Source organism: Phasianus colchicus, chromosome 38 (genome assembly GCF_987193195.1).
Source record: "Phasianus colchicus chromosome 38, bPhaCol1.hap1.1, whole genome shotgun sequence".
Taxonomy (NCBI): Eukaryota; Metazoa; Chordata; class Aves; order Galliformes; family Phasianidae; genus Phasianus; species Phasianus colchicus.
This window is the reverse complement of record NC_143473.1, coordinates 1,872,355-1,896,986: the sequence shown is the minus strand read 5'-3', so window position 1 is coordinate 1,896,986 and position 24,632 is coordinate 1,872,355. Positions and strand designations below refer to the sequence as shown.

At 50.9% G+C, this 24,632-nt stretch overlaps 2 protein-coding genes across 2 annotated transcripts in view; one reads left to right on the top strand and one right to left on the bottom strand.

Annotated features, from left to right (window-relative positions):
• The window catches only part of ZC3H4 (zinc finger CCCH-type containing 4), a 34,516-nt gene extending 20,397 nt beyond the window's left edge, over positions 1-14,119 (bottom strand). Inside the window, exons 1-5 of the mRNA XM_090129997.1 lie at positions 13,938-14,119; positions 4,288-4,501; positions 2,621-2,734; positions 1,375-1,594; positions 244-386 (exon numbers count right to left, since the gene is read on the bottom strand). Coding sequence (XP_089986123.1) covers positions 244-386; positions 1,375-1,594; positions 2,621-2,734; positions 4,288-4,501; positions 13,938-14,080 — 834 coding nt within the window. The 5' untranslated portion in view covers positions 14,081-14,119. The remainder of the gene's footprint in view (positions 1-243; positions 387-1,374; positions 1,595-2,620; positions 2,735-4,287; positions 4,502-13,937) is intronic.
• Positions 14,120-14,529: 410 nt separating this feature from the next.
• Positions 14,530-24,421, top strand: SAE1 (SUMO1 activating enzyme subunit 1). The gene is made up of 9 exons (XM_090129998.1): positions 14,530-15,103; positions 17,044-17,155; positions 17,887-18,060; positions 20,696-20,838; positions 21,282-21,384; positions 23,237-23,342; positions 23,438-23,567; positions 24,103-24,172; positions 24,260-24,421. The coding sequence occupies exons 1-9, from the start codon at positions 14,997-14,999 to the stop codon at positions 24,350-24,352; spliced, it is 1,038 nt and encodes a 345-aa protein (XP_089986124.1). The 5' UTR covers positions 14,530-14,996; the 3' UTR covers positions 24,353-24,421.
• The last annotated feature ends 211 nt before the right edge of the window (positions 24,422-24,632 follow it).

Genomic DNA, 24,632 nt, shown 5'->3' with positions numbered 1-24,632 from the left:
CAGACCTGTCCATTTCCAGCCCCTCCCATTCCTGTTATGCCCATTCCCAGCACTTTTTGCTCTATTCCATCCTTCTTCATCCCCATCCCACCCCTTTTCATCCCCATCCCACCCCTTTTCACCACCCTCCCATCTCTTTTCATCCCATTCCCATCCATTTTCGCTCCATCCCAACCCTTTTCACTCCCATTCCCTTAACTCCCAACCATCCCAGCCTCTCAGATTCCCATCCCCACCACTCACCTCCATCTCCTCTTCGTACATCTCCTCCTCATCCTCCATGTGATCCCCTCGGCCCCGACCACGGTTTCCCCGTCCCATTCCTCGGCCGCCCCTCATGCAGCCCCGACCCCGACCCCGGAACCCACGGCCACGGCCACGACCACCTAGGAAAGGAATGGAGGCATCACTTGGCAGATTCTGATTGATTTCAGCCCAAAATTGGGACAGTGGAGCTCAGGCTGAGGTTTGGGGATGGAATTGGGGTTTAAGTTGTCGATGGATTATGGCAGATTTCAACCTGAAGTGATGAAAATTGGAGCAGTGGGACTCAGGGTGGGGTTTGGCTACATTGGTGACATTAGGAGTTGATGGATTGTGGCAAATTTTGGCCCAAAATGATGAAAACTGGGGCAGTGGGACACAGGGTGGGGTTTGGCTACATTGGTGACATTAGGAGTTGATGGATTGTGGCAGATTTTGGCCCAAAATGATGAAAATTGGGGCAGTGGGACTCAGGGTTGGGTTTGGGTAAATTGGAGACGTTAAGAATTGATGGATTGTGGCAAATTTTGGCCCAAAATGATGAAAATTGAGGCAGTGGGAATCAGGGTGGGGTTTGGGTAATTTGCTGGCGTTAAAAGTTGATGGATTGTGGCAAATTTTGGCCCAAAATGATGAAAATTGAGGCAGTGGAACTCAGGGTGGGGTTTGGGTAAATTGGTGACGTTAAGAGTTGATGGATTGTGGCAAATTTTGGCCCAAAATGATGAAAATTGAGGCAGCGGGACACAGGGTGGGGTTTGGGTAAATTGGTGACGTTTAGAGTTGATGGATTATGGCAAATTTTGGCCCAAAATGATGAAAATTGGGGCAGTGGGACCCAGGGTGGGGTTTGGGTAAATTGCTGGCATTAAGAGCTGATGGATTGTGGCAAATTTTGGCCCAAAATGATGAAAATTGAGGCAGTGGGACTCAGGGTGGGGTTTGGGTAAATTGGTGACGTTAAGAGTTGATGGATTGTGGCAAATTTTGGCCCAAAATGATGAAAATTGGGGCAGTGGGACACAGGGTGAGGTCTGGGTATGGAATATTTTTTTTTTCCAGTCCCAATGGCCCAAAAAGGGGAGATTTCATCCCCAAAAGCTCTGGTACCTCGGCCCCGGTGCGACCCTTCCTTCGCCCGTCGGTACTGGTTCAGCTCCTTGGCGAAGTCGTCGTAGTCGTCCTTCGGCCCATCCTCATCTTCCTCCCCCTCATAGCGGCCATATTCTTCGGCCTCGTAGTCCTCGTAGGAGCCGTAGCCTTTGGGTTCCATCTTGGAGTATGGCTTCTTTTGCATTGGGGCGTTGTGAGAGGAGTAGGGTTGGTGGGGCTGTGGGGGAAGAGGAAGAATGGGAATGGGGCTGAGGTCCTGCAGGGAACTGGGCTGGGATCCCATTGGGAATGATGATGGGATCCCAATGGGAACAATGATGGGATCCCATTGGGAATGGTGGTGGGATCCCATTGGGAACGATGATGGGATCCCATTGGGAACGATGATGGGATCCCATTGGGAATGGTGATGGGATCCCATTGGGAATGATTATGCGATCCCATTGGGAATGGTGGTGGGATCCCATTGGGAACGATGATGGAATCCCATTGGGAATGGTGGTGGGATCCCATTGGGAACAATGATGGGATCCCATTGGGAACGATGATGGGATCCCATTGGGAATGGTGGTGGGATCCCATTGGGAACGGTGGTGGGATCCCATTGGGAACGATGATGGAATCCCATTGGGAACGATGATGGGATCCCATTGGGAACGATGATGGGATCCCATTGGGAACGGTGGTGGGATCCCACTGGGAACGGCGGTGGGATCCCATTGGGATCTCAATGGGAGCAGTGGTGGGATCCCATTGGGAGCAGTGGTGGGATCCCATTGGCAACAGTGGTGGGATCCCATTGGGATCTCAATGGGAGCAGTGGTGGGATCCCATTGGGAATGGTGGTGGGATCCCATTGGGAACAGTGGTGGGATCCCAATGGGAATCATGATGGGATCCCATTGGTAATGGTAGTGGGATCCCATTGGTAATGGTAGTGGGATCCAATTGGGAATGGGACTGGGATCCAATTGGGAATGAATGTGAGACCCCATTGGGAACTGTGCTGGGATCCCAATGGGAGTGGTGATGGAATCCCAATGGGAACAGTGCTGGGATCCCATTGGGAATGGTGTTGAAAGCCCCATTGGGAACGGTGGTGAGATCCCAATGGGAGCAGTTTTGGGATCCCACTGGGAGCTCTGCTGAGATCCCATTGGGAACAGCTCTGAAACCCTTTTAATGACAAAATCCCCCAATTTCCCCATTTTTGAGGCCTGCACACCATTCTCCCAGTACTCACGGGGACGTAGGGGGGGCTGTAGTCCCGGTACCGGCGGTGCCCCCCCTTCTCTCCAGGGCTGAAGTCAGAGTCATCGCTGTCATCTGAGAAATCATCACTGGAGGAGGCGTGTCGCTGTGAGAGAACCACACATCAGCCCCCATCGTGGGGTTTTTGAGGAGTTTTTATAGGAAACTTTGGGTTTTTTAGGACCCCAGTTCTCCTTACATCAAATCTTCATCGGAGGAAATATCTCCCATTCCCTTCAACCGCGTTTTGTTTGAGGAATTACAATTTTATTCATCCCAAACTTCATTTTGGAGAGATGCACAAGGAGCATTTTTGAAGATTTAAGGCCCGTAAAAGGGAATTTTTTAGGACGTCGGGAGTAAGGAACATCATTTTTGAAGATTTAGGGTCCATAAAGGGCATTTTTGAAGATGTAGGGACCCATGAAAGGCATTTTAGAAGATTTAAGGACCGTAAAGAGCATTCTTGAGGACAAAGGGACCCACAAAGGGCATTTTTGATGACACAGGGGCCAATAAAGGGCATTTTTGAAGGTGTAGGGACCCATGAAGGGCATTTTTGAAGATGTAGGGACCCACAAAAGGCATGTCTGAACATGTAGGGACCCATGAAGGGCATTTCTGAAGGCACAGGAACCCAACAAAGGGCGTTTCTGAAGACTTAGGGACCAACGAAGCTCATTTCTGAGGATGTGAAGATCTAGAAAGAGCTTTTTTGAAGACGTAGGGACCCATAAACGGCATTTTTGAAGACTCAGGGACCCACAAAAGGCCTTTTTGAAGATGTAGGGACCCATGAAGGGCATTTTTGAAGATGTAGGGACCCATGAAGGGCACTTTGAAGACTCAGAGACCCACAAAAGGCATTTTTGAAGATGTAGGGACCCACAAAGGGCGTTTTTGATGACACAGGGGCCAATAAAGGGCATTTTTGAAGGTGTAGGGACCCATGAAGGGCATTTTTGAAGGCACAGGAACCCAACAAAGGGCGTTTTTGAAGACTTGGGGACCAATGAAGCTCATTTCTGAGGATGTGGAGATCTAGGAAGGGCATTTTTGTAGATGTAGGGACCCATGAAGGGCACTTTGAAGACTCAGGGACCCACAAAAGGCATTTTTGAAGATGTAGGGACCCATGAAGGGCATTTCTGAAGACACAGGAACCCAACAAAGGGCGTTTTTGAAGACTTGGGGACCAATGAAGCTCATTTTTGAGGATGTGGAGACCTAAAAAGTGCATTTTTGAAGATGTAGGGACCCATGAATGCCATTTTTGAAGGCACAGGAACCCACAAAGGGCGTTTTTGAAGATGCATAGACCAACAAAACTCATTTTTGAGGATGTGGAGACCTGGAAAGGGCATTTTTGAAGATGTAGGGACCCACAAAAGGCATTTTTGAAGATTTAGGGACCCATGAATGCCATTTTCGAAGGCACAGGAACCCACAAAGGGCGTTTTTGGAGACGTATGGACCAATGAAACTCATTTTTGAGGATGTGGAGACCTGGAAAGGGCATTTTTAAAGACGTAAAGACCCACAAAAGGCGATTCTGAAGACATAGGGACCGACGAATGGCACTTTAGACACAGGAACCCACCAAGAGCGTTTTCGAAGACGCGGAGACCCACTGAAGGGCATTTCTGAGGCCCGGCTCACCTTGTGCTTGGATTTCCTCTTCTTTTTGGCTCTCCTCTTCTCCTTCTCACGCTCCTTACGCCGTTTTCTCTTGCCACGCCGATGCGACCGCTCCCCATCCGAGTCGCTGCCGTGCCGCTCTCCCTTCTCCCTGCGGCTCCGTGTGGGCCGTGGCTCCGGGGTTTCCTCAGCACCATCGTCCTCCAGCTCGCCCTCCTCCAGTTCCCCATCTTCCCTGTAGGGTGAAAAGGGAGGATGAGATCAAGGTCAGACTGTGCTGGAAGAACTGAAGGTCAAACTTGACCTCGGCCTCAAGTTCTGCCCATGAAACCTGACCTCGGCCTTAAAACACAGCTGTGATCCTAAAGCTGGAGCCTGGATTTATTTGGCCTTAAAACCCAACCCCAAACGTGACCCCAGCCTTAAATCATGACCCTAAAACCCAACCCTGGCCTTAAATCCAACCTTAGCTGACCCTAAAATCCAACCCTGGGCTTAGATTTGGGCCCTAAAACCTCACCCTGGCCTTAATATCAGATCTTACAATCCAGCACTGACCCTAAGACCCAACCATGGCTTTGCATGCTGTCCCTAAAACTCAAACCTAATCCGAAACCCAGCCCTGGTCTTAAATTCTACCTCCAAAACCCAACCCTGGCCTTAAATCCAACCTTAGCTGACCCTAAAATCCAACCCTGGGCTTAGATTTGGGCCCTAAAACCTCACCCTGGCCTTAATATCAGACCTTACAATCCAGCACTGACCCTAAGACCCAACCATGGCTTTGCATGCTGTCCCTAAAACTCAAACCCTACTCGAAACCCAGCCCTGGTCTTAAATTCTACCTCCAAAACCCAACCCTGGCCTTAAATCCAACCTTATCTGACCCTAAAATCCAACCCTGGGCTTAGATTTGGGCCCTAAAACCTCACCCTGGCCTTAATATCAGACCTTACAATCTAGTACTGACCCTAAGACCCAACCCTGGCTTTGCACGCTGTCCCTAAAACTCAAACCCTACTCGAAACCCAGCCCTGGTCTTAAATTCTACCTCCAAAACCCAACCCTGGCTTTAGACCCAACCCCAAACCTGACCCCAGCCTCAATCCATGACCCCAAAACCCAACCTTAAAACACGGCCCTGGCCTTAAAACCTGACCCCAAAACCCAACCCCATCCCTAAAACCCAACCTTAAGACCCAAACCTAACCCAAAACCCAACGTGAAGACCCAAGCCTGACCCTAAAACCCAACCCCAGCCCTAAATCCTGACCCCAACCAGAGGTGCTGGGCTGAATATGGCACACAGGTGGATGCAGAATGTAAACCCCAATGGCAGCTGGAGTTGGACGTGGGGGGGAATATTGCAAAGAAAGGCAAAATTTGTTCCAAAAGGGTAAAAATCTGTTGGAAGAATGCAGAATATGCCCCAAAAAAAGAAAAGCATCTGTTCCAAAGAAGGTGAAAAATGACAAAATAAAGGAAAAATCTGCTGCAAAAGGCAGAAATCCACCCGAAGGTGGCAGGAATTTGCCCCAAAGTGGCAGAAATCCACCCCAAATCCCAAATTCTCAGCACCATTTGCTCGAAGCCAAGGGACCTGACACCCACTTCCCCAATTAGCTGTGCTTGGGACGAGTGCTAATTAATCCCGAGCTCATTTGGATGGCCCTGACCTAACTATGGGGTAGGCAACATCAGTGGCAGTGCAGAAATGGCCCCCAAAAGGCCCTAAAAGCCCCCCAGAAAGCAGCAGGAAAGCACCTGGAAGATGACTGAGCTCATTAGCAGGTGGCTGTTCATTAATTAACTAATTAATCAATCAGCCCTGGGTCCTCCAGGGAGCAACACTCCCTGAGGACTGCGTGATGAAATAGGAAAAACTGGGAGGAACTCCCCCAGAACTCCACCATATGGGGCAAAGCAATGGGTCCTATAGGGCCTCCTGCACCCATACCCACCCTATGGAGCCCCTATATGGCCCTCCTCTACTTGTAGCTGCATTATGGGATGGATGTATGTTTCTATAGGGCCTCCTGCACGTAAATGGATGCAAGTATGACCCTTCTCTACCTCTACTTGTCCTATTAAACGCGTATATGGCTTTTAAATCAGGCTGCAGTGTTCCTATATACACCCCAGGGAACATATCTGTGGTTTATATATGGTCCTCTCAGATTTAAATCTGCCTTATGGGGCACATATGGCTTTTATATGGCCCCTCCTTTACGTACAGCCCTTTTATATGGCCCTCCTGGACTTCCAGATCCCTTAAAGGACACATATAGGGTTTCTACACAGTGCTCCTTTACCTATACCCACCCTATAAGACGCATACGTGGTTTCTATACGGTCCTTTTTTACCTCCACTCACCCTACAGGGTGCATATATAGCTTCTATATGGTTCTCCTTTACCCATATCCCTATATCCACCCTACAGGACCCAAATAGAGTCCCTATATGGCCCTCCTCCACCTATACCCACCCAGCAAGATAAATATAGGGCTTATATATGGCTCTATTATCTATGAACACCCTACAAGTCACATATAAGATTCCTGTATCTCCTTCCTTCACCTAAACTTTCCCTACAGCACACATATATGGTTTCTTTTACCTATTAACACCCTATAGAACAAATATGGGGTTTCTATATGGTCCTCTTTTACCTATTAACACCATACAGGACACATATAGGGTTTCTGTATGACACTGTTTTACTGACATCCACCTACAGGATGCATATGGGATTCGTATAGGGTCCTCTTTCACCTCTATCCACCCTATATAGGACACATACAGGGTTCCTATATGGCCCTTCTACACCTATAGACTTCCAACAGGACACATTTAGGGTTTCTATATGGTCCTCCTTTACCTATAAGACCCTACAGGACACATATAGAGTTCCTATATGGTCCTCCTTTCCCTAAAACATCCTACAGGACACATAGAGGGTTCTTATATGGCTCTTCTTTCCCTATAAGACCCTCCAGGACACATATGTAATTCCTATATGGCTCTCCTGTCCCTATAACATCCTACAGGACATATATAGTGTTCCCATATGGCTCTCCTTTACATTTATCCACCCTATAACATGCATAGAAGGATCCTATAGGCTCCTCTTTTACCTATACCACTCTATAGGACACACACAAGGTTCCTATAGCTTTTCTTTCACCTCTATCCACCCTATAGGACATGTAGGGTTCCTATATGGCTCTGCTTTACTCACATCCTCCCTACAAGACACTTATTGGGTTTCTACATGGCCTTTCTACTCCTATAAACTTCCTACAGGACACATTTAGGGTTCCTATATGGTCCTCCTTTACCTATAAGATCCTATAGGACACATAGAGGGTTCCTATATGGCTCTCCTTTCCCTATCAGACCCTACAGGATATAAATAGGGTTCCTATATGGTCCTCCTTTCCCTGTAACACCCTACATGACATAGAGGGTTCCTATATGGCTCTTCTTTCCCTATAAGACCCTCCAGGACACACAGAGTGTTCCCATATGGCTCTCCTTTACGTTTATCCACCCTATAACATGCATAGAAGGATCCTATAGGCTCCTCTTTTACCTATACCACTCTATAGGACACACACAAGGTTCCTATAGCTTCTCTTTCACCTCTATCCACCCTATAGAACACATGTAGGGTTCCTATATGGCTCTGCTTTACTCACATCCTCCCTACAGAACACATTTAGGGTTTCTATATGGCCCTTCTACACCTACAGACTTCCAACAGGACACATTTAGGGTTTCTATATGGTCCTCCTTTACCTATAAGACCCTACAGGACACATAGAGTGTTCCTATATGGCTTTCCTTTCCCTATAACACCCTACAGGACATAAAGGGTTCCTATATGGCTCTCCTTTACATTTATCCACCCTATAACATGCATAGAAGGATCCTATAGGGTCCTCTTTCACCTCTATCCACCCTACAGACACATCTAGGGTTCCTATAGCTTCTCTTTCACCTCTATCCACCCTATAGGACACATTTAGGGTTTTTTTATGGCCCTTCTACACCTATAGACTTCCAACCAGACACATTTAGGATTCCTATATGGTCCTCCTTTCCCTATAAGACCCTGCAGGACACATAGAGGGTTCCTATATGGCTCTCCTTTCCCTATCAGACCCTACAGGATACAAATAGGTCTCCTATATGGTCCTCCTTTCCCTGTAACACCCTACATGACATAGAGGGTTCCTATATGGCTCTTCTTTCCCTATAAGACCCTCCAGGACACACAGAGTGTTCCCATATGGCTCTCCTTTACGTTGATCCACCCTATAACATGCATAGAAGGATCCTATAGGGTCCTCTTTTACCTATACCACTCTATAGGACACACACAGGATTCCTATAGCTTTTCTTTCACCTCTATCCACCCTATAGGACACAAGTAGGGTTCCTATATGGCTCTGCTTTACTTACTTCCTCCCTACAAGACACATTTAGGGTTTCTATATGGCCTTTCTACACCTATAGACTTCCAACAGGACACATTTAGGGTTCCTATATGGTCCTCCTTTCCTTATAAGATCCTATAGGACACATAGAGGGTTCCTATATGGCTCTCCTTTCCCTATAACACCCTACAGGATACAAATAGGGTTCCTATATGGTCCTCCTTTCCCTGTAACACCCTACATGACATAGAGGGTTCCTATATGGCTCTTCTTTCCCTATAAGACCCTCCAGGACACACAGAGTGTTCCCATATGGCTCTCCTTTACGTTGATCCACCCTATAACATGCATAGAAGGATCCTATAGGGTCCTCTTTTACCTATACCACTCTATAGGACACACACAGGATTCCTATAGCTTTTCTTTCACCTCTATCCACCCTATAGGACACAAGTAGGGTTCCTATATGGCTCTGCTTTACTTACTTCCTCCCTACAAGACACATTTAGGGTTTCTATATGGCCTTTCTACACCTATAGACTTCCAACAGGACACATTTAGGGTTCCTATATGGTCCTCCTTTCCTTATAAGATCCTATAGGACACATAGAGGGTTCCTATATGGCTCTCCTTTCCCTATAACACCCTACAGGATACAAATAGGGTTCCTATATGGTCCTCCTTTCCCTGTAACACCCTACATGACATAGAGGGTTCCTATATGGCTCTTCTTTCCCTATAAGACCCTCCAGGACACACAGAGTTTTCCCATATGGCTCTCCTTTACGTTTATCCACCCTATAACATGCATAGAAGGATCCTATAGGGTCCTCTTTTACCTATACCACTCTATAGGACACACACAGGGTTCCTATAGGTTCTCTTTCACCTCTATCCACCCTATAGGACACATGTAGAGTTCCTATATGGCTCTGCTTTACTTACTTCCTCCCTACAAGACACATTTAGGGTTTCTATATGGCCCTTCTACACCTATAGACTTCCAACAGGACACATTTAGGGTTCCTATATGGTCCTCCTTTACCTATAAGACCCTACAGGACACATAGAAAGTTCCTATATGGCTCTCCTTTACCTGTAACACCCTACAGGATAGAAATAGGGTTCCTATATGGTTCCCCTTTACCTATAAGACCCTACAGGACACATAAAGGGTTCCTATATGGCCCTCCTTCACCTCTATCCACCATATAGGACACTACAGAGTTCCTAAAATCTCCACTTTAAGGATTTGGGGCAATTTTCCCCTCTTTTGGGCTCAGAAGAAAATCCTCCACTTTGGAGATTTGGGGGAAATCCCCCCAATTTTAGGGGAAATTGGCAACTTTTGGAAATTTGGGGCAATTTTCCTCATTTTTGGGATCAGAGGAAGATTCCTCTCATGATTTTGGGGATAATTCTGCACTTTCTGGGGCAATTCTCTACTTGTAGGGGAAAAATTCCCACTTTTGGGATCAGGGGAAATTGTCCACTTTGGGGATTTGGGGGAAATTGCCCAATTTTAGGGGAAATCGAGGGGAAATTCTCCACTTTGGGGGATTTGGGGCAATTTTCTTCATTTTGGGGCTCAGAGGAAAATTGTCCACTTTGGGGATTTGGGGCAAATTGGACACTTTTAGGGTTGGTGGTTTGGGGGAAAATTGGGCACTTTTGGGTAAACGGGGCCCAAACAACCCCCAAAATGGAAAAGAACACAAACAAAAGTAACAAAAATTAACAAAAAAAGAAAGAAAAACTGGCCAAATAACCACAAATTTGGGTCATGGGGCAAACGTGGGGAAAATAGGGCTTTTTTTTGGGGGGTGGGGGGGCTTTTGGGCCTTTTTTTTTGATGTTTTTGGTCACTTTGGGGCCCTTTGGTCACTTTTTTTTTTTTTTTGGCCATTTTGGCACTTTTCCAGCCTTTTTTTGGCACTTTTTTTTTTTTCAGCCATTTTGTCACTTTTTTGGCACTTCTTGTCACTTCCAACATTTTCTCACTTTTTTTTTTTGACATTTTTTTCACTTTTTTTTTTTGGACTTTTCGTCACTTTTTTTGGCCATTTTGGTCACTTTTTGTCACTTTTTTTGGCCTTTTTCTTACTTCTGGACATTTTGTTCCATTTTTTGGGGCACTTTCATCACTTTTGGACACTTTGGGCCTTTTTGTCACTTTTTCCCCCCTTTTTCTCACTTTTTTTCTGGACATTTTTGTGTCTTTTTGGTCACTTTTTCTTTTGCACATTTTTGTCACTTTTTGACCCTTTCCCAATTTCTCCTTTTTTACCCCTTTTTTGGCCACTTTTTGGGACTTTTTTCCTCCTTTTTGCCACTTTTTCCCCTTTTTTGTCACTTTTTGGGCATTTTTCTCACTTTCACAAGGACCTTTTTTGTCCCTTTTTTCGGACCTTTCTGTCCTTTTTTTGTTGTTGTTATTTTTGTCACTTTTGGGACACTTTTTTCACTTTTTTTTCCCCCTTTCACCACAATTTTCAAACCACTTTTTCCTCTTTTTGGCCTTTTTTTTTTTTCCAGGCCACCTCACAGCAGTGTTTTGTATTGCAGTCACATTTTGGGGCAGAACTGCGTGCTTTGCTTACTGTGACAAACACATCATTTCAGTGCTCAATACTTGCAGTTTTTTGGGGCAAAATTGGCTCTTTCAGCTATTTTCCATGCCAGCTCCTCACCTGAAGAGATCTTGGGATTCAATTTGGGGCGAAAAGGGGGGAAAAAGGTCAACATTTTGTTACTGCATCACATGGGGTCGTCCTCAACCCTCCCCCACCCCACCCAAAAGTGGGATAATTGCACACAGCTCATTAAGAAATAACCAATTAATCATCGTAAAGCCTCAACGAGGTGATTTGGGAGGGAAAAAAGTGGAAAAAGTGTTGTTTTTCTTTTCTTGAGGGGGGGGGGGGAGTGGGGAACAACAGTGTGGGGGGGCTGTCAGTGCTTGAGGCTGCACACAAGGGGACCTTAATTAACCATTAACTCTTTAGGAACACCATTAATTGCCTTTACCCCCCCCTCCCCCCCCACATTTGGCTTCTAGGGTCCCTGCCTCTGCCCCCTCCCCCCCCCCACTCCCTTTTTGTGTTCCCCTCCCCCTTATCATAACCTCTGAAACCCCCCCCACCCCAACTCCCATTACCTCAACCCTCCTGCCCCCCCCTTAACCTTAAAAAACCCCCACCCACCCCTCAACTTTTAGGACCCCCCCCATTTCCTGTACCTTTCAGATCACCCCCCCAGACTCCTTTTACCTCAATCTTTGCCCCCTCCCCATTCCTTTCACTTCAAGCCTTGTCCCCCCCCCCCACCAAACTCTCCCCCTCAACCTCTAAGCCCCCCCACCTCAACTTTTATGACCCCCCCCCTTTACCTCAACCATTACGACCCCCAGCCCCTTCCCTCACCTTCATCTTTGCTTCCCCCTCCCCATACTTTAGGACCCCCCCCCCCTTTCCCATCTCTCTTCACCTCAATCTCTGCCACCCCCCCCCAACCTTAACCATTAAACCCCCCTTCCCTTCCCTCACCTCTAAGACCCCCCCCTCAAACTTTGCCCCCCATCGGCACCCCCCAATCTCTCTCACCTCAATCTTTGCCCCCCCCACCTCACCTCAACCTTTAGGACCCCCCTCCACCCCTTCCCTCACCTCAACCTTTGCCACTCCCCTCCCCCCCCCACTTAACCATTAAAACCCCCCCATTTCCTTTACCTCAACCTCCACCCCCCCCCCCGGCCACCTGAACCTTTAGGACCCCCCCCCCCCACCTTTAGGACCCCCCTATCTCCCTCACCTCAACCTCTAAGACCCCCCAACTCCCCCCTTACCTCAACATCTGCCCCCCCCCGGACTTTTAGAACACCCCCCTCCCTCAACCTTTGCCCCCCTTCCCCAACCTTAACCATTAGGACACCCCCCCCCCCATCTCCCTCACCTCAACTTTTGGGACCCCCCCCATCTCCCTCACTTAAGCCCTATCCCCCTTTCCCCCTTCACCTCAACCTTTGCCCCCCCCTCACCTCAACCTTTGCTCCCCCCCTTCACCTCAACCATTACGAGCCCCATATCTCCCTCACCTCAACCTTTGCCCCCCCCCCCCCACCTCAACCATTGGGACCCCCCCCCTTAAACATTAAGACCCCCCCATCCCCCTCACCTCAGCCCTATCCCCCTTTCTCCCTTCACCTCAACCTTTGCCCCCCCCTCACCTCAACCATTACGAGCTCCATATCTCCCTCACCTCAACCTTTAGGACCCCCCCATCCCCCTTTCCCCTTCACCTCAACCTTTGCCCCCCCCTCACCTCAACCTCTGGGACCCCTCCCACCCCCCTTTCCCTTTCACCTCAACCTTTGCCCCCCCCTCGCCTCAACCTCTGGGACCCCCCCCATCTCCCTCACCTCAGCCCTATCCCCCCTTTACCCCTTCACCTCAACCTTTGCCCCCCCCCCCACCTCAACCTCTGGGACCCCCCCCATCCCCCTTTCCCCTTCACCTCAACCTTTGCCCCCCCTTCACCTCAACCTCTAGGACCCCCCCATCCTCCTTTCCCCCTTCACCTCAACCTTTACCCCCCCCCCCCCCCTCACCTCAACCTTTAGGACCCCCCCCCACCCCCCTTTCTCCCTTCACCTCAACCTTTACCCCCCCTTCACCTCAACCTTTGCCCCCCCCCTCACCTCAACCTTTAGGACCCCCCCCTACCCCCCTTTCCCCCCTTCACCTCAACCTTTGCTCCCCCCTCACCTCAACCTCTGGGACCCCCCCACCCCCCTTTCTCCCTTCACCTCAACCTTTGCCCCCCCTTCACCTCAACCTTTGCCCCCCCCCTCACCTCAACCTTTAGGACCCCCCCACCCCCCTTTCTCCCTTCACCTCAACCTTTGCCCCCCCCCTCACCCCAACCATTACAAGCCCCATATCTCCCTCACCTCAACCTTTGCCCCCTTCCCCCCCCCCCCGAACCATTAAGACCCCCCCATCCCCCTTCACCTCAACCTTTGCCCCCCCCCCCCTTTAGGCCCCTCTCTCTCCCCTCAGCCCCCCCCTCACTTTTTACCCCCCCTTCCCTCACCTCAACCTCTACCCCCCCCCCCCCTTCACCCTCCCCCAATCCTCCCCCCCCCATTCCCTCCCCCCATCCCCCAACCCACCTCCCTCATCCCCCCCCTCCCCCCTCCAGGAGCCCCCCCCGGCCCTCGGCGGTTACGGGACCTTTCGTCCGGGCCGTGCTGAACGTGGAGCGGCGGTGCCCGGGGGAGGCTGCAGCCCCCGCCCTCGGGAGGTGGGGGGGCGGCGTGCGGGCTGGGGGGGGACGCGGCGGCGGCGGGGGGGACACTCGGGTTCTCCACGGCCATTGGAGGGGGGGTGAATTCACGGATATGGAAAAGGGGGGTGGGGGGGGGGGAGGTGAAGAAAAGGGTGGTGGGGGGGGTTGTGTGGGGGGTGCAACAGTCACTGTACGGCGCTCTGGTTGCCCCCCCCCCCCTGCGGGACGCGCGCACAAAATGGCGGCCGGCGGCGCCCTGAGGGGGGGCGGGAAGGGCCGAGCGGAGGCGGAAAAGCACGAAGGGAGGGCGGGGATTGACGAAGTCGGGGCGGAGAGAGGCGAAGGGAGGGCGGAGAATGCCGAAGTTGGGGCGGAGAATGCCGAAGTTGGGGCGGAGAATGCCGAAGTTGGGGCGGAGAAAACCGAAGTTGGGGCGGAGAATGCCGAAGTTGGGGCGGAGAAAACCGAAGTGGGGGCGGAGAAAACCGAAGTGGGGGCGGAGAAAACCGAAGTGGGGGCGGAGAGAGCCGAAGTAGGGGCGGAGAAAGCCGAAGGAAGGGCGGAGAGAGCCGAACGGAACTGAAGTTGGGGCGGAGAAAACCGAACGAAGGGCGGAGAGAGCCGAACGGAACTGAAATTGGGGTGGAGAAAAGCGAAGGAAGGGCGGGGAGAGCCGAACGGAACTGAAATTGGGGCGGAGAAAACCAGAGGGCGGGGCGGGAGGAGCCGAGGAATAGCGGAAAGTCCCGAGGGATAGCGATGGTTGACGGAAAGTACCGAGAGATAGCGAAGAAAGCCGAATGGTACCGGAATATACCGAGGAGATGACGGAAAATTCCGAAGCGCGCTCGCGCGCGCGGGAGGAGTAACGGAAAGTTCCGAGGGGTAACGGAAAGTTCCGAGGGATTAGCGGAGGTAACCGAAGGGTACCGGAAGATACCGAGAGGTGGCGGAAAGTCCCGAACGTTGTGAGGAGAACGGCGGCAGCGGCGGCGGAGAGGGAAATGGTGGAAAAAGAGGAGGGGGAGGGGGGGCCCGGCGGCATCAGCGAGGAGGAGGCGGCGCAGTACGACCGACAGATCCGTCTGTGGGGGCTGGAGGCCCAGAAACGGTGTGTGTGTGGGGGGGGGGGCGATGGAGGGGAGTCAGGAATTGAGGGGGGGGTCGTTGGGGGGGGGTGGGGGTTAGAGGCTCTATGAGGCCTTGAGGGGGCGGTTGTGGGGGGCTTAGGGGGGACTGGGGGTGCTATGGGGGCTCTATGGGCTTTAAGGGGGGATTTGGGGGGGGTTGGAGGGCTATAGATGGCTCTGGGGGTCTTTATGGGGGCTCTATGGGCTGTGAGGGGCTCTTGGGGGAGCTTGGGGGACTATAGAAGGCTCTGGGGGGGGCTTTGGGGGATTCTGGATGGTTCTGGGGGTCTTTATGGGGGCTCTATGGGCTGTGAGGGGCTCTGGGGGGGAATTTGGGGGGCTCTGGATGGTTCTGGGGGTCTTTATGGAGGCTCTATGGGCTGTAAGGGGCTCTTGGGGGGGCTTGGGTGGCTATAGAAAGCTCTGGAGGGGACTTTAGGGGGCTCTGGATGGCTCTGGGGGTCTTTATGGGGGCTCTATGGGCTGTGAGGGGCTCTTGGGGAGGCTTGGGGGGCTATAGAAGGCTCTGGTGGGGGCTTTGGGGGGCTATAGAAGGTTCTGGGGGTCTTTATGGTGGGCCTCTGGACTGCGAAGGGCTCTGGGGGGGGATTTGGGGGGCTCTGGATGGCTCTGGGGGTCTTTATGGGGGCTCTATGGGCTGTGAGGGGCTCTTGGGGGGGCTTGGGGGACTATAGAAGGCTCTGGGGGGGCTTTGGGGGATTCTGGATGGTTCTGGGGGTCTTTATGGGGGCTCTATAGGCTGTGAGGGGTTCTTGGGGGGGCTTGGGGGGCTATAGAAAGCTCTGGAGGGGGCTTTAGGGGGCTCTGGATGGCTCTGGGGATCTTTATGGGGGCTCTATGGGCTGTGAGGGGCTCTTGGGGGGGCTTGGGTGACTATAGAAGGCTCTGGGGGGGGCTTTGGGGGATTCTGGATGGTTCTGGGGGTCTTTATGGGGGCTCTATGGGCTGCGAAGGGCTCTGGGGGGGAATTTGGGGGGCTCTGGATGGTTCTGGGGGTCTTTATGGGGGCTCTATGGGCTGTGAGGGGTTCTTGGGGGGGCTTGTGGGACTATAGAAGGCTCTGGTGGGGGCTTTGGGGGGCTATAGAAGGTTCTGGGGGTCTTTATGGGGGCTCTATGGACTGCAAGGGGCTTTAGTGGAGCTTTGGGGGGCTTTAGAAGGTTCTGGGGGTCTTTATGGTGGACCTATGGACTGTGAGGGTCTTTGGGGAGGACTTTTGGGGGGCTGTCAAAGGTCTAGGGGTCTTTATAGTGGATCTATGGGGTGTTATGGCCTCTGAGGGGTGTGGGGGATGGGCTCTAAAAGGGAACTGGGGTGTTTGATAGGGGGTGTTAGGATTTATAGGGGCTGTGGTGGCTTGGGGACCAGAATTGGGAGAATGGGGGATTGAGGGGGCTGAGACTGTTCCCTATGGGGGCTTTTAGGGGGGTCCTGGGGAGGTTTGTGGTCTGTGGATGGGGCTGGTGGGGGTGTGTGGAGGGGTTGTGCGAGGTTATAGGGGCCCTGTGGGTTGTGGGGCTCTGTGTGAACTTTTGGGGGTTTTCTATGGGGTTTGTGGGGGCTTCTTGGGGTTCTATGGGGTACAGAGATGAATAGGGGCTGAAATTTGAAGTGGGATTGGGAATTATTGGGATTTAGGAGATGGGATTTATAGGGGTTGGGGTTGAGATTCGAAGGGGGAGCTGGGATTAAAAGGGATTGGGATTAGGAATTGAAAGAAGGTCGGGAATTACTGGGATTGAGGTTTAGGGGATGGAATTGGGACCCTTTCAGCCCTGCACACTTGCAGATTTTAGCTAAAATTTAGGGGAGAAACGCTGTTTTTTAGAGAATTTTCAGCACGACCCTTTGCTGCAGCCCCAATTTATGTTTTTTTTCCCCCAAATCCTGTTATCTGAAGGCTGCGGGCATCCCGTGTGCTGCTGGTGGGGCTGCGTGGTCTCGGCGCAGAGGTGGCCAAGAATCTCATCCTGGCAGGAGTGCGGGCGCTTACCATGCTGGACCACCACCAGGTGGGGGCTTTTTGGGGGGGAAAACGGCGAAATTGGAGCCTCTGGGGGCACCTGAACCAACTGCTAGGGAAAAATATGTTTTTTGGGGGGAGAAAGGGGCAGTTTTGGGTCACCTGAAAGGGAAAATATTCCATTTTGAGGCACCTGAAGGAGAGAGTGTTCTGTTTTGGGGCATTTAAACCTTGTTTTTTTCTCTAAAAATGGTTTTTTGAGGGAAATTGATCAATATGGAGGGAGTTTAAGCTCTCTTTTTTTTTTGGGGGGGGGGGGGAACACCTAGCCCACTTCTAAAAAATGCTGTTTTGGAGGAAATCACTCAGTTTGGGGTCATCTAAAAGAGGAGATGACACTATTTTGGGGCATCCAAACCCACTTCCAAAAAACGCAGTTTTGGGACACTTGCACCCACATCCAAAAAAATGCTCTTTGTGAGGAAATCCCTCCGTTTTGGGTCACCTGAAGGTAGAAAACATTCCATTTTGGGCCATCCAAACCCACTCCTCCCGGAAACACTCTTTTGGGAGAAATCACTCTATTTTGGGACACGCATCAGCATCCAAAAAACGCTCTTTTTGGGAGAAATCCCTTCATTTTTAGGATACCTCAAGGTGGAAACTGTTCTGTTTTGGGGACCAGGAGCGCTTCCTGCTCCCCAGAATCCCCATTTTCCTCCTCCTGGACTTCACCTCCTTATGGGTAACCCCAAAATTTCCTTATTTCTTCCCATTTAGGTGTCCCCCGAGGACACACGGGCTCAATTCCTGGTCCCTGCTGGCTCTGTGGGGCGCAATAGGGCCGAAGCGTCGCTGGAACGGGCGCAGAACCTCAACCCCATGGTGGATGTCAAGGCCGACCCCGAAAGCGTCGAGAGCAAACCTGAATCTTTCTTCACCCAATTCGATGCTGTGAGAGAGAGAGATCCCCCAAAAATGTGGGGTTTGGGAGGAAAATGGGGTGAAGGGAAGTGTTGTTGGGGGTTGTAGGGTTTCTGGGTGGGTTTTGGGGTTGGAGGGAAGGAGGGTTGGGGCTTGGAGACCCCAGGGCAGTGCTGTGGTGGTGGTGAGGTTGCTCTGCGGGCTGTGGGATGGACCTGAGTGCAAAAATCTGGGGGTTTTGCCCCATTTTTTTGTGTTAAAAGGATTCCTAAAGTGTCTCGAAATCCTGGGGTTGGGCTGGGGTGTCCAGTGAGCCCCCAGTGGGATTGGGATTATGAAATGGGACTGGGATTGGGCCTCAAAGGGATTGGGACTGGGATTACGATTGGGTGGAAGAGGGATTGGGATTGGGACTGAGATTGGGACTGGGTCTCAAAGGGATTGGGGTTAAAGGGGATGGGATTAAGGGGTGGGGTTGGGATTAAGGGTTGGAATTAAGGGATGGAATTGGGATTAAGGAATGATATTAGGATTAAGATGGGATTAAGGGGTGGGATTGGGACTAACGGATTGGGATTAAGGGGTGGAATTGGGATTAAGATGTTGGGATTAAGGGGTGGGGTTGAGATTGAGGGATTGGGATTAAGATGTTAGGATTAAGGGGTGGGATTAGGATTAAGGGATTGGGATTAAGATGTTGGGACTAAGGGATTGGGATTAAGGGGTAGGATTGGGATTAAGGAGTGGGACTAAGATGTTGGGATTAAGGGGTGGGATTGGGATTAAGGAGTGGGATTGGGATTAAGATGTTGGGATTAAGGAGTGGGATTGGGATTAAGGGGTGGGATTGGGATTAAGGGATTGGGAATAAGGGATTGGGATTAAGGGGTGGGATTGGGATTAAGGGGTGATTTTGGGATTAAGATGTTGGGGTTAAGGGTGGGATTGGAATTAAGGGGTAGGATTAGGATTAAGGTGTTGGGATTAAGGGGTGGGGTTGGGATTAAGGGGTGGGGTTGGGATTAAGAGGTGGGATTGGGATTAAGGGTTGGAATTAAGGGATGGAATTGGGATTAAGATGTTGGGATTAAAGGGCGGAGTTGGGATTAAGGGATTGGGATTAAGATGTTAGGATTAAGGAGTGGGATTGGCATAAAGGGGTGGGATTAGGATTAAGGGATTGGGATTAAGATGTTGGGACTAAGGGATTGGGATTGGGATTAAGGGGTGGGATTAAGATGTTGGGACTAAGGGGTGGAATTGGGATTAAGATGTTGGGATTAAGGAGTGGGATTGGGATTAAGGGATTGGGATTAAGGGGTGGAATTGGGATTAAGGGGTTGGGATTAAGATGTTGGGATTAAGGGATTGGGGTTGGGACTAAGGGATTGGAATTAAGGGGTGGGATTAAGATGTTGGGATTAAGGGATTGGGGTTGGGATTAAGGGATTGGGATTAAGATGTTGGGATTAAGGGATTGGGGTTGGGATTAAGGGATTGGGATTAAGATGTTGGGACTAAGGGATTGGGATTAAGGGGTGGGATTGGGATTAAGGGGTGATTTTGGGATTAAGATGTTCGGGTTAAGGGTGGGATTAGGATTGATTGGGATTAGGATATTGGGATTAAGGAGTGGAATTGGGAGTAAGGGATTGGGATTAAGGGATTGGGATTAAGATGTTGGGATTAAGGAGTGGGATTGGGACTAAGGGATTGGGATTAAGATGTTGGGATTAAGGGATTGGGGTTGGGATTAAGGGAGTGGGATTGAGATGTTAGGATTAAGGGGTGGGATTAGGATTAAGATGTTGGGATTAAGGGGTGGGGTTGGGATTAAGGGGTGATTTTGGGATTAAGATGTTGGGATTAAAAGGTGGGATTGGGATTAAGGGGTGGGATTGGGATTAAGGGATTGGGATTAAGATATTGGGATTAAGTGGTGGGATTGGGATTAAGGGGTGGGATTGGGATTAAGATATAGGGATTAAGGGGTGGGATTGGGATTAAGGGATTGGGATTAAGGAGTGGAATTGGGATTAAGGGATTGGGATTAAGGGGTGGGATTGGGATTAAGATGTTGGGATTAAGGGGTGATTTTGGGATTAAGATGTTGGGGTTAAGGGTGGGACTGGGATTAAGAGGTGGGATTGGGATTAAGGAGTGGAATTGGGATTAAGGGATTGGGATTAAGGTGTGGAATTGGGATTAAGAGATTGGGATTAAGGAGTGGGATTGGGATTAAGGGATTGGGATTGGGATTAAGGGATTGGGGTTAAGGAGTGGAATTGGGATTAAGGGATTAGGATTAAGGGGTGGGATTGGGATTAAGGGATTGGGATTAAGGAGTGGAATTGGGATTAAGATATTGGGATTAAGGGGTGGGATTGGGATTAAGATATTGGGATTAAGGGGTGGGATTGGGATTAAGGGATTGGGATTAAGATATTGGGATTAAGGGGTAGGATTGGGACTAAGGAGTGGAATTAAGATGTTGGGATTAAGGGGTGAAGAGGAAGGGATGGGGATGAAGCGGGATGGGATTAGGATTAAAAACCGGGCTTAAAGCCTTGGCACTGAGAAGATGAGCCCGCAGCGGGTCCATCGGGGGGGCTGAGTTGAGTTAATGAACTCGGTGGAGCTAATGAACGCTAACGAGGCGGCTCAGGTGTGCGTGACGTGCTGCTCGCGGGACGCCATGCTGCGCATCGACCGCATCTGCCACCAAAACGGCGTCAAGTTCTTCGCTGGCGACGTTTTCGGCTACCATGGCTACGCCTGCGCCGACCTGGGGGAGCACGACTTCGTCGAGTGGGTTTTTTTTTGGGGGGGGGTAAAACAGTGCCGTTTTGGGGCTAAAAAGAAACAAAGGGGGAGCACGACTTCGTCAAATGGGTTTTTTGGGGGGGAGAGGGGGGCAAAACGGCGCCGTTTTGGGGCTAAAAAGAAACAAAGGGGGAGCACGACTTTGTCAAATGGGTTTTTTTGGGGGGGGGGCAAAATGGTGCCGTTTGGGGGCTAAAAAGAAACAGAGGGGGAGCATGACTTCAAATGGTTTTTTTTTGGGGAGGGGGTAAAACAGTGCTGTTTTGGGGTTAAAAAGAAAAAAGGGGGAGCACGACTTTGTCAAATGGGTTTTTTTTGAGATGGGGCCAAAACGGCGCCGTTTTGGGGCTAAAAAAAAAAAAAAAATTATTTTTTATGTACGGTGAGGTGAAAATTTGGGTCCGAAAGTGTCGGTTTTGGGGTTGCAGGGAGAAAACGAAAGTGGCCAAAGGCAGCAGCTCTGCGGTGGAGGATGGACCTGGTGCCAAGAGGGCCAAGCTGGACGCTGCAGAGACAACCATGGTGAAAAAAGTGAGGAAATGGCTGTTTTTTAACCCAAAATGAGAGGTGGGATTGGGGGGGGGGGCATTGTCCTCAATTCTGGGAGGGATTCCCTTCGTTTTTGGGGAGGAGTTCCCTCAATTCTTGGAGGGATTCCCTTCATTTTTGGGGAGGATTTCCCTCAATTCTTGGAGGGATTCCCCTCATTTTTAGAGGAGGATTTCCCTCATTTTTGGGGGAGGATTTCCCTCAGTTCTTGGAGGGATTCCCCTCATTTTTGGGGGAGGATTCCCCTCAATTCTGGGAGGGATTCCCTTCATTTTTGGGGAGGATTCCCCTCAGTTCTGGAAGGGATTCCCTTCATTTTTGGGGGAGGATTCCCCTCAGTTCTTGGAGGGATTCCCCTCATTTTTGGGGAGGATTTCCCTCAGTTCTTGGAGGGATTTCCTTCATTTTTTGGGAGGATTTCCCTCAATTCTGGGAGGGATTCCCTTCATTTTTGGGGGAGAATTCCCTTCAGTTCTTGGAGGGATTCCCCTCATTTTTCGGGAGGATTCCCCTCAATTCTTGGTGGGATTCCCTTCGTTTTTGGGGGCGGATTCCCCTCAATTCTTGGAGGGATTTCCTTCATTTTTTGGGAGGATTTCCCTCAATTCTTGGAGGGATTCCCTTCATTTTTGGGGAGGATTCCCCTCAGTTCTTGGAGGGATTCTTTTCTTTTTTGGGGAGGATTCCCCTCAGTTCTTGGAGGGATTCCCCTCATTTTCGGAGGAGGATTCCCCTCAGTTCTTGGAGGGATTCTTTTCATTTTGGGGGGAGGAATCCCCTCAGTTCTTGGAGGGATTCCCCTCAGTTCTTGGATGGATTTCCTTCATTTTTGGGGAGGATTCCCCTCAATTCTTGGAGGGATTCCCTTCATTTTTGGGGAGGATTCCCCTCAGTTCTTGGAGGGATTCCCCTCATTTTTGGGGAGGATTTCCCTCAATTCTTGGAGGGATTCCCTTCATTTTGAGGAGGATTCCCCTCAGTTCTTGGAGGGATTCCCCTCAGTTCTTGGAGGGATTCCCCTCATTTTTGGGGGGATTTCCCTCATTATTTTGGGGGAGGAGGATTTTCCTCACTTATGAGGAGGAGTTCCATCATTTTTAGTCCCGGATTCCCATGTGGGAATCTCAGCACTCCAAAAATAGGGATCCTGGATCCCAAAATAGGGGTCCTGGATCCCAAAACAGGGTCCTGGATGCATAAAGTGGGGTCCAAGCACCCCAAAATGTGGTTCTGGATCCCAAAATGGGTTCCTGGATCCCCTAAATCAGGTGCTGACATCTCAATACGAGGTCAGGGACTCCCATAATGGGGTCTGGATCCCCCAAAATCACATCCCGGCATCCCAAAATGAGGTCTAGCTCTCTGAAATGGGGTAAGGGACCCCTATAATGGGGTCTGGATCCCCTAAATCAGATCCTGGCACCCCAAAATGAGGTCTAGCTCTCTGAAATGGGGTAAGGGACCCCTATAATGGGGTCTGGATCCCCTAAATCAGATCTTGGCACCCCAAAATGAGGTCTAGCTCTCTGAAATGGGGTAAGGGACCCCTATAATGGGGTCTGGATCCCCTAAATCAGATCTTGGCACCCCAAAATGAGGTCTAGCTGTCTGAAATGGGATAAGGGACCCCCGTAATGGGGTCTGGATCCCCTAAATCAGATCCTGCCACCCTAAAATGTGTTCTTATGTCCCCAAAACAGGGCGTCTCTTTCCAAAGGAAGGTCCTAGACCCCCCAGACAGGCTCTGACTCTCCTGAATATGTTCCCAGCCCCCCCGAATTTAGTTCCTAACCCGCCCCCCCAATTTTTCTAACCCCTCTCCCCCCCCCTGCAGCGCATCCATTTCTGCCCATTGAAGGATGCTCTGAACCCGGACTGGAGCAGCGAACAGATGCAGGCAGTGCTCAAACGCACCTCCCCCGACTTCTTCCTCCTCCAAGGTCAGCCCCAACCCCCCCAAAATGTATCCTGAGGGGTTCTGGGGGTTCACAGACCCCTCCCCACATCACTGTCATCTCCTTTGACCCCCCCCCAGTGCTGCTGCAGTTTCGCACCGATGCTGGACGAGACCCCCAACCCCAACGTTATGCTGAGGACTGTGAGAGGCTGCTGAGCATCCGGGGGGGGCTGCCGGGGGCTGGGGTGCTGCCCGACACCTTTGTGGGGTGCGTGGGGGGGCAGGGAGGGGGGGCACTGGGGTCCTAGGGATGATGGGGAGGGGTGACATCGTCCCTGTGGGGTTTAGTGGAGTCCTCTTGCCTCTATGAGGATTTGCGGGGGGGTTATGGGGGGGGGTGGGAAAGGGTCCCTGGGGTTTTTTGGGGAGGGTCCTGTTGCCCCTATGGGATTGGGGGGAGCTATGGGAATCTGGGGGGGGGGGGTCACATTGTTCTTAAGAGATGGGGAAGGGTCTTTATGGGGTTGGGAGAGTGCCCCAATGGGGTTTGGGGGGGGGGGGGGGGGGGGTCATGTTGCCCCTGTGGGGATTTGGGGGGGGTAACATTGTACCCTATGGAGGTGTTGGGGGGGGGGCAGGGGGTCACCCTATGGGTTGGGAAAATGTTCCTACGGGAAATTGGGGGGGCAGAGCGTCTGTGGGCACACGGTGGGGTCCCACTGTCTCCAAGGGAATTATGGGGGGTGGGGGGGGGGTCCCACTGCTCCCCTCAGTGGTTGAAAATCTCCCCCCCCCTCCCTCAGCTACTGCTTCTCAGAGATGGCCGCTGTCTGCGCTGTGGTGGGGGGCGTCCTGGGCCAGGAGGTGGTCAAGGTAGGGGGACAACAACAATTTGGGAAAGGGGGAGAGGCACCCATTTAACCCCCACCCCCCACAAACCCACCCCCGTTGTTCCCACAGGCCCTGTCCCAACGCGACCCCCCCCACAACAATTTTTTCTTCTTCGATGGGATCAAAGGCAGCGGTGTGGTCGAACGCCTGGGGCCTGGCTGAGCCCCCTCCCCATTTTCCCCATCCCCCCCATACCACACACAGGTGTTTTTTTTTTTTTTGGGTCAATAAAATGTTATTTCCACTCCTGCCTCCCTTATTGCCCCCCCCCACCCTAAAAAAAACCAAACAAAGAAACAAAAAAAAAATGGAAAATCAGGTCTGTGCCGCTCCTCAAATTTCATTTTATTGGAAAGAAACGTACAAAAAAGGGAATGAGTTCTGTACAGCAGCTGTACACCACCCCCTATACAGCCCCCCCCCTCCAAATTTAATGTACACA

What these genes read in the sequence shown, in the direction of transcription:
- SAE1 (XM_090129998.1), top strand. Translation starts at nt 14,997, where the DNA reads ATGGTGGAAAAAGAGGAGGGGGAGGGGGGGCCCGGCGGCATCAGCGAG. An exon ending in AGACAACCATGGTGAAAAAA is followed by an intron (nt 21,385 to 23,236) that starts GTGAGGAAATGG and finishes CCCCCCCTGCAG; the next exon opens with CGCATCCATTTCTGCCCATT. An exon ending in CTGCCCGACACCTTTGTGGG is followed by an intron (nt 23,568 to 24,102) that starts GTGCGTGGGGGG and finishes CCCCTCCCTCAG; the next exon opens with CTACTGCTTCTCAGAGATGG.